At 30.5% G+C, this 10,313-nt stretch overlaps 1 protein-coding gene across 1 annotated transcript in view; it reads right to left on the bottom strand.

Moving 5' to 3' along the window:
• Positions 1-10,237, bottom strand: part of LOC125069195 (tRNA dimethylallyltransferase) — a 242,937-nt gene extending 232,700 nt beyond the window's left edge. Inside the window, exon 1 of the mRNA XM_047678600.1 lies at positions 10,075-10,237. Within this exon, the coding sequence (XP_047534556.1) occupies positions 10,075-10,212 (138 nt within the window). The 5' untranslated portion in view covers positions 10,213-10,237. The remainder of the gene's footprint in view (positions 1-10,074) is intronic.
• Between the last annotated feature and the right edge of the window lie 76 nt (positions 10,238-10,313).

Here is a 10,313-nt window from a genome sequence, read left to right on the forward strand (position 1 = left end):
AATGCATACCTTGGACTACAGGATGAAATAATTCCTTTGCTTACCAATATTTTGGACATAGCAGATTCCTTAGTTGACGTATTCGGAACAATCTGGCACGTCTCGTGGTCACTAACCTGTCGTGTCTAGCTAGGAACCAGCGTGCGAGTATAATTAGCACCAGACATTCACTTCTCGTCTACTTTTTACTCATTTGGCCAGTGTCTTTTTTTATTTCATTTCCATGAAAGGTCACTGAGTTTTAGGCCGATAGGTGCTAGGTGTTAGATCATTACCGGACTACGACGATGCCAATACTCTCATTTATTTACTAAGAAATATTTGATCGTTATATTGGTAGAAATCTGTCTTAAATAAGTATTGGCTTCATTGCCTAGTATTTAAAATTGGGTCATATATTAAGTGTAAACGTTAAATGGAATTATATATGGAATAAACAATATTTCAGCGCAGTAAACATTTTTTTATTAAACCTTTGTTTTGCTGGCCTATTTTACAAAATATCACTGAATCGATTTCCAACATGACGTGTATTAATAATTCACAATAGAAAAACGCCATACGATTAACTTCCACATGTATGAATAGTTAATTTAATTTAAAAATCTGTTAAATCCTGCTTAAGTACTAATATATATCTATAGCCTGCACCAGAGTTAAATCATTGCGTAATATATTTAATATCAACAGTGTAATAACGCGTTACTTGTTAACTGATCGTCCAAACATCTAATCGGATCTTATATCTAATAGGTATCAATTTAACTTACTAATTTTTTATATTATATTTTATATACACAACCATTTCACGCACCATCGTCACTATATAATGAAAACACAACTAAAAGAAAATCTAGACGACGTGAAATACCAGCAGAATTATAATAAAAATAGCCGTATCCGGAGATTGAACTCAGAGTCATAATACTTTATTAATATTGGCGTTCACGAGCACTTTTGAATCGTTATTTTACAGGTTCATATTAAATGTAAACCTACCACCGTTTTGGAATGTTGATTCTACCGAGAACCGGCAAAGAACTCTGCAGTTACTGGTACAGAAACTCTCAACGGTAATAAAAACTATGGAAATTCATATTTATAACTAGCTGTGCCCGTCACTTTGTGCGTTTAAATTGAACAAAAAAAGTTACTGTTGTAACTTAAATTACTCCTTATTACATTAGCTATCTACCAGTGGAAGTCCCGTCAAAATCAATCCAGCCGATCCAGAGATTAGCCGGAACAAATAGATAGACAAAAATTAAAAAAGACAGACACTCCAATTTTATTACATGTATATACATTCTAATACATAATTCCTAACCCACCATTTGGAAATCGATTACATCTTTACGATAATGCTCACAAAATTGGATCCAAAATTGTTGTCATAGCTTTATAGCTTACTCGCTCGTCTATAAACAACAACTTTGGCATTATTACTAGAACATTCATTTGTAGTAAACAAAGTTACATTGCCCAATAGAGATAATCTGATTAACACCACTAAAGGAATCCAAAAACCGACAAAGACCAGTAAAACCCTCTAAAAGAAAGACAACCGGCAGACGACATTAACGAAGAAGTAATAGTCGAATGAAAGCTTTAAATGTAAAAGCATTAAAATATTTTAAATTATTATAAATACAAATTATAGAAAAGATCACACCTAAGATGATAACGGTTGGAGTAACGACAGAGAAACAATAAGAAAATTGGAAAGGAGTATATTAGGTGTTGGTAAAAATTCTAATCGGAGTCGAAGACATTCAACACTAAAATTAGGAAGATATATAAGGACTCTTTAATTGTTTACACATGTCTAGATAGATTCTCAAAGCTGATAATGCATCGAAAAAAATATTAGCCAACAGTTGGCCACTAAGTACACGCACACTAATAAAGTAGTGTAACGTTTGGCGAGTGTCAAGTGTAGCCAACACACACCAAGATGATACAATTGGCTCGTTTCATTTAGATCTATTGTGGTGCGACAATGTCTAGATGTATAAATGATCTAAGTGAAGACTATGTAAGCTATGATCAAATAATACGTATCTCGTTAGAATATCACATATCAACAAATCGGTAAGTTTATACTCCGGACACCTGTTTTTACAATCACTATCAAATGATTCATTGATGTATCATTATATACATTCGCAGCGCTTTAGCAATTTATTTTAAAAATACAAATATGATAACTATTATAACTGGCAACTATTTCAAATTCTTCGATAATATTTGAATTAAAAAAAAAAGTTTAATTGCATCGCTTGATATCGCTGTATCGTAATACAAGAATGGGCGTAATAGATATGATCTCATCTGTCATATGCGTCAGAGTACATCTCCTCGTTTAGTATATAGTTCATAAATTAAAATTTAATTAGAATTTATTTACATAATCGGAAACTGGTACTAGTTTTTCTCGATTTTCGCTTGAGGAAAATTCGTAGAATATTCGTTTCTGCGAATCGATCGAGTCTCATCGTGATTGGCATTTAAAAATAGCTGATTTATCATAAACTATGATCGATACCGACTTAACGAATTTAGGAATACAATCAATTATGGAACTTATAAATATTTAGTAAAGACTGCTTGTATATAATGTGTTTGTAATTAATTAAGTATTACAATAGTTGTCATACCTTAATGACGATAATAAATCTCACAATATAACAGATTAAAAATATATTTAGCTGAAACTCAAATAAAATATTACAGCGTGACAATGTATTGTCATCTTACTATATATATATTTGCACAGGGTGTATAAATAAGGAATTGTAACAAAAAAGCCAAGAGACAGAATCCACAACCTTGGCTCAGGCGGTACACTCACCGCATTTGGTAGAACAGAGGCACGGCGGGGTGGCGGGGTCCAACCTTGAAGGAGACGACGAACTCGCGCCGGAATGCAAACAAGACCTGCCAGCCACTTGCCGAAATTATACCGTATACGTAAAACACGAAGATTAATTGTTACTAAAATAAAAGTACGTGTTCTAGAATCTGTTTTCTTATACTATTTAAAATTAATCTTAATAATATTATAGATGCGAAAGTTTGGATGGATGTTTGTTACACAATTACGCCAAAACGGCTGAACAGATTTGAATGAAATTTGGCACGGAGATAGATTATAGTCTGGAATTGCTTTTTATCTCTAAACTTGCAAAGATCGATACAAAGGTGCGCGGCCGCGGACATTAACGTGTATATATTGTTTATAACGTGTATTCAAACCGAAGGCTATGTTTATATCCGTATAGCACATCACGCACTCTTTCGATTATATAATAATTTATAATTTAGATTACAATACATCTTATGATTTGCGAATATTAATCGTGAGAAAATCTACCTACCATTGATATAATACAATATAAGTATACTTTCTGAATAAATATTTTTGTTTTAATCAAACAAATCGTTATTATACATATATTACAACATTTTATTTGTTTGTACACAAAATCTATAGCCAACTTTTTCGATAGGGCTAACAAACACACCTCAGTTGCTGAGCAACATCTCCGAGAGTTTAAAGTTTAAACTGTAATTTGGACATTGCACATAATGTTTCCATATGTGTCTTCATTCAATCGACAAAATCAAAGTGCCATTGTTTATAACAAACCAAGAAAAATAAACATGAATTTAGGCGTTTTCTGGAATAGAATTACGAGTCAATCTTAATACGCACAATACATATAAACAGCATCGGATTTAGCTAGTTCTTTATAACTAGCTTCAGAGAGCTTCTGAGACATTCTGAGTTTCTGCATTGTAAAATTGGATAGACAGACAGAAAGACAGGTTCAACTACTACTACGAAATCCAAAATAACTAGCACATAGGTGTTAATAGTCCAGCATCGTATCTGAGCGTAAATTTGGAAAAGTCGCCGTATACTTTGATTCACTAAATATTTGTTCCATTATCTGCCTTGATAATGGAATTTGTATACTAGACGCATGTCTCGAACATGTTCTAATATGATCAATTAGATGTCTATGTGACCATACTATTGAATTTATTATTACCTTTAACGCAGTTTGTGAAAATAAATTATCTTAAATATGTATCATCATATAGGTATACTCATTACACGTCTAACGAATATTGATAGTGAATTAAAAAAAAAAATTGCTTTCTAAATTGTTTTAATAAAATATATATTAACAAAAATAGTAAGATTTTTATTAAAAAATAAAAAAAAACGATACAGCAATTTGAAAATGGAATAATATCTATAAATCTAAAATGAAAATTTAATCATTCCCAAACAGAACGTCGTTTTATTATTTAATCTAATAGTTTTGCCTATACTGCGGCGACAGCGACCTGTCCGAAGGCTATCCGGCATCTCAAGGCACGTTACATAACGAGTAGACAAAGTCGGACACTATGCGAGTGAAATTTGACTATGACACAATTTGCAGACGTTTCTCGATTTAGAGTGACGAACTTTGAATTAATCTTGTAATTTATACACGACTAATTTGTTACTTTAATACTTTGAAATAAATTAGATACGACATAATTATGATGGCATTATAGCCGTGATAGCCCAGTGGTTAAAAGACGTGAATCTGATTTTTTTTGTTGCTGGTTCAAATCTAGGTTATAAACTTTGATGAATTTTGAATTTTGATGTTTTATCTGTGTTCATACTCCATTTTGTGGTTGTGAAGGTTGTTTACCTTCGTGAGGAAACCTGATGACTCATCAGTATTGATTGTCAATGTATTTATTTCTTACAACTATACCAGGAGAATCCTGTTATAGTCTAGTGACATAATAACACATTACCTACATACAATAATTAAATTTTTCTATATTCGGGCATTTTTTTGAGCAGTTTAGTAACCCACGCAAACTATTTAATGTTGTATTTTTAAAAATATTCTCATACTCAATGATAAATATTTGCACAGTTTCATCGAGGGAAACTGAAACAAAGACGGTGCGTATAACAATAGTAAAAAAAATGAATCTGAGATAAATCATGTACATAAAAAAATTACATCAGATACGAGATCAGAGATCATACGGAGATTATAAAAACAAATATTTCGTAATATTGTCATCAGGGCTTGACACACAAGATTTTTTTATATTAATTTAAAAAAACACGACTGCGTCGAATATATCTGTGATTGAATTAATTCATTCTATGATTTAAGAACAGGTACATAACTGATGATTGTGAGTTCAAAACCAGGCAAGTACCACTGAATTTTCATGTGCTTAATTTGTGTTTATAATTCACCTCAATACTGCTGATCTGTTCAATCACTTTCATATTATTTACTTCATTGTTTTTTAAAAGCGTAACTCTGTTTCTAAAGCACTGAATTAATTTTAAAGAAATTTGCTATGAAGTTCAAATCCGAAGAAAAGACATAGACTTCGTTTATTACTAAACAATTGAGGAGCGTCAAGTTGGGTTTGAAGTGTATACATACAAAGTCCCAACTAATATTATAAATGCTAAAATTCGTTTGTTTATTGTTTGATCGTTACGCTTAATCTCTTAAAATATACTATGAAAAGTAATAGGCTTTAAAGTACATTAATATGTTCCATATTATTACAGTCATAGGTTTATATGTCGACTGAGAAAATTGTCGGTGAAGTACCTTTTGAAGGTAACGCTAACAAACATACAACAACACAAAAAAAAATTGTATGTCTCCAAAATGTCTACCAAAGAATCGGCCACAGCATATCTATCTTTCATAGATAACTGTAACTAATATCTATGTTAAAAACAACGACAACTTTATATATTATAATATTAACCATCAAAACGCATATATCCTTATCTAAATAAAAAATATATGAATTTTAAACGCTTTACATAGACAAACATTGCTTTACACAATTCCAATTTCGAACCGGTAGTTTTAGAACCATTACGACATATTTAAAAAAAAAACAAACCGCTTGAAAAAATGGTGCGTGCTGTTTGACGCATTAACACATTACGTTAGCGAATAGATCTGTTGGCGAATGTTTGTATCGAATTGATTAAAAAATATCTCGTGATAAAATCCTTTTTTTACCCGCACGAATTCAGGACGAGCGTCTAGTTAAAATATAAAATCAAAATATAATTCATTTAAATATTTATTGTGTCAGTAGATCCCTATATAGGAGAATACTTCTTGATATAAGAGCTTAAGTACTATTGGTTGGTTTCCTAGTTTTTAGGAATATTGGTGTTCGATTTCACGCAAAATTCAGTATTCAACACAATTGGCATTGAACTCTCACGATAGCTTTTAGCTTGGAGATTGTCACAGGGTATATAGGACATTCATATTTTGTATATATTATGTGATAAAATATATGATATCTACGTAATTGCCTAATTATTTACATTAAAAGTGATTAACGTTAATAATATACCTAATCAAAGTGTTAATTTATAATTTTAATAAATTATATTGTTTATATTTTGTAACGTTATTTAATATATTATGATTTTAGTTTTATTTACATTTTCATGAATATATTCTTTATCGTATAAAACAAACTCGCTTTCCGCCGTCCGGCTTTTTCGGCTTAGATCTTAAAAACTACTCACCAGATTTTCATGCGGTTTCATCAATAAACAGAGTGATTCAAGAGAGATGTTTATATGGGTATAATAATATAATACATGCGAATTATAGTAGATAAACGCTGAAATTATTAACTTACCTAGCCGGAAAACACTTTTTTTTTCTTTTCATGTTTATTATCCAATCTAAAAGTTGCAAGTAGGTAGCGAGTGTTTATATAAATACGATGCCATACATGTTTTTTTTTTTTACAATTATTCAAACAATAGTAGTTCAAAAGCAATCTACGACAAAAAAGTATATTATATACTGAGATTAAATAAAACATACACATAATTTAATTTACTTTAATTTATATGAATTTATCTCGTTAATCGCGACCAGTCCGAACAGAAATAAAAAGTAATCGGTGAATAAATGTAAATGTTACAGCCGAAAAGATATTGCCTTAATGGCGGGACATTTGTTTTTCGGATAAAAAAAAATAAATGCAAGAGCGCAGGTACGGGATAAAAGTGAAAATCGTAAAAATGAGACTTAATGACCTCTACAGAAGCAAATGCGGCAAGGGGGAGAAAATGTGCTCCTTACAAAGTATAAGAATATAATTTGTTAAGCAAAACAAACTGATTTTTTTTTTTTTTACTACCTACGAAGATTTTGCACCTTTAATATTGGCGTATTATTTAGATGTTGCGTAACATGGCAACATTTTGCATTATTTTTTTTTTTCACGAACAATAACATCGGATGTTTATTATATAAATTGTATCAGTAGCCCAAAGGTCACTCGATATAATTTTTTAAGTCAAGTAGTATGACGACACACAGATGAATTACACACATGTACATAAAGATGATTTCTTAAAGAGATTCAAAATATTTTCTCAATTGATATAAGATAAAAACATCACTAGCTTGTCTTTAACCTATTTATTTCGGTCCAGTGTAGTATTTGTCTCCTTCGTTCATCTTTTTTTCGAAATTCGAACTGTTTGATGTGTATGTCAAATAGTTCAACAAGTTTTCAGCCTATATCTTAGAATCATACACATTCATTCCTTCCACTCTTGTAATATGTAATCTGTTCTTAATGTACCTCAAATTGCAAGTAGCTCCCAGGCTCAATACTAGTTGTCGCCCGCGGCTCTTGTCGTTTCAGTGGGTTGGTCGTCGTAGTTAGACATAAAAAGTACATAAATGCTTGAAACCAAATTTACAATTTTTGTTTAATACATGTAAATACTACTGTCTTGTTGTATCATAAATCAATAGATTGAAATCTTTTTTTATCAATAGCCTTAATATAATTGATTAATGAAATAAAATAAATAAAACAAAATAAGATATAAATTAATAACTAAAAGTTAATAGTGATAATAATTGTGATTTGACTCAACACTTTATTTATACAGCCTACTGCAGGCCAGATACAAGTATAGATATTCGCATTCCAGTAATTTCGCCAAATTAATAACTTTGTATGTCTGTACTAAATGTTTTAACAGTCAAAGCGACTGGAATAAGCAAACAAAGAAAATTAGCCGAGCATTTGTAGTATTAAGTTCACTTTTACATATTAAACTGGCAACATTCATTATTGCCAGTTATAAAAAATTATGTTTTTATAACTAAAATTAATATTTATTACATTTATAGCGATAGATACCATAATAACAACCTAAGTTTCCAGTACAATGCACACTTAAACGCCACTTGAGGTATTACAAAACTTATGCAATATTTAATTCATAGAATGTTTCTTAAATATAAAATATTAACAGATACGACTGATGCATATAATTGGTCACATAAGAGATAAAATACTTTTAATATAATAAAAGAAATCACAACAAAAACAGTATGTACTAATTAAAATATCATTGTGCAATCTGATTGCACAATGTAGGTACTGCAAAACATTGCACAATTGTAGTCAATATCTAAAATCACAATTATTATAAAATACCTTTGTAAATAGCTTCATTTTATGTCAACAGGGCATAAATAAAAATAAATTTAGTTGAAATTTGAATATAGAAGGCCTGTATCATAATGTCTATATAGCATCAATATTCCAATTAAAGTCTAGTAGAGATATATTTACATTCATAAATGAGCAGGAAGAAGTTCATCTATGATAAAATTTGTAAACAAATAAAGTAAAAATAACTTTTTTAGAGTCTTGCTTAGTGTGTTTCTATTGGTTAGAGGAAATTATGCAAGCCCACATGATTGGTGCCCAGTTATCAGTTACTCCTGCAGTAATTTGAATTGCTTGCTTGAATTGAATTGCTATCAAATAAGTAAAATACAGGCAGAAGAGACATAAAATCTTATTTACTATGTTTGCCAGACATTGATGGTTAACAAATCGTGTATATTGCCAGTGGTTGATGAAGGTGATATGGTATTAGATTTACCGCAGGAAGACTTTCCTCAGGAAATAAAAACAAAATATATTCTTTTTTTAAAAAAAAAAAAGAATACTAGGAATGCCCCAAATTAATTAAGGAATTACTTATATTCCTATTTACCTCACATTTTAGGCTTATCACTTCTTTTATTAAGTGGGTCAGGATTGATCCTGCGACTTTTAACGTCGCTAGGTGGCCTCATAAAGCCACTGTCTTATGGACGAAATTCTCAGGTAAAAAGTTGAGAATGATTGAGACAAGTTCCGCCCAATTTCTTGAACTTTTTTTTAATCATAGTATATTTGATTGCCATTACAGTATTATCAAAAAAATTATAATCTTACAAACTAAGCCCTTGTAATTACATTATATAAGGCACAGTAATAGTCAAAATATTTTAACCAAATAAGTTTTAAGTTCACTTCATATTAATTGCAAATGCTTAAAAACATGGAAATGGATTGTACTTACAAATATACATGTTCGACAATAATAATCTTTACTCACAATATGAAACAAATTCATTCAAGCACAAGTAAATATATGTTTATATATTTATACTATCATAATCTTATAAGAATCAGATATCAAACCCTAATAATTAAATTGTGTCATATAATCATCAGTCCGTATTGTACTAATAGATAAAATAAAAAACTGAAATATTTGTTATATTATAAAAACAATGTACGTATTATTTTATTTTAAGGTATCTCAGTAGAATTTTTCATTATAGAAGGTTTCAAAGTTTGTACAAGCTATTTAATTTTCTTATTTATGTAAATTAAATAGCCTGTAAATGTCCCACTGTACGCATAAGTTTTAGCTTCCTTAGGTTGTAGAATTGGTAATTCACTTTAAAACAGTTATAAAAAAAACGACCAACAGGTGATTTAAGAGGTTATGTTTTTGTTGTACTTCATTTAAAGTAGAATAACAGATATATTTTCATATGGCGCCAAATTATGCATATAAATAATCAGAAAGTAATATTTTATCGACCACTTATAAACAATAAACACGTACCAACTTAGGTAATCAAGTAAACAAATGTTTTGAGGTTAGGAAACACTTACTTGCATTGAATCGGCACTTATGATTTCTGTTCCAAATCTTTGAGCTATCTCCACACCTAACTTAGTTTTTCCCGTCCCTGTAGCTCCTAATATTACAACCATAGGGATTTTTGACGAAATCACAGACCTTAGGGCCATCACAACAACACTTGCACACACTTCACTCACTAACTAACTTCACGTTTATTTTGACAGCTCCGCTCATATGGCGATACGTTCCATTTTTAGAAAAGGTCGTT

The sequence above is a fragment of the Vanessa atalanta genome, chromosome 15 (assembly GCF_905147765.1).
Source record: "Vanessa atalanta chromosome 15, ilVanAtal1.2, whole genome shotgun sequence".
Lineage (NCBI taxonomy): Eukaryota > Metazoa > Arthropoda > Insecta > Lepidoptera > Nymphalidae > Vanessa > Vanessa atalanta.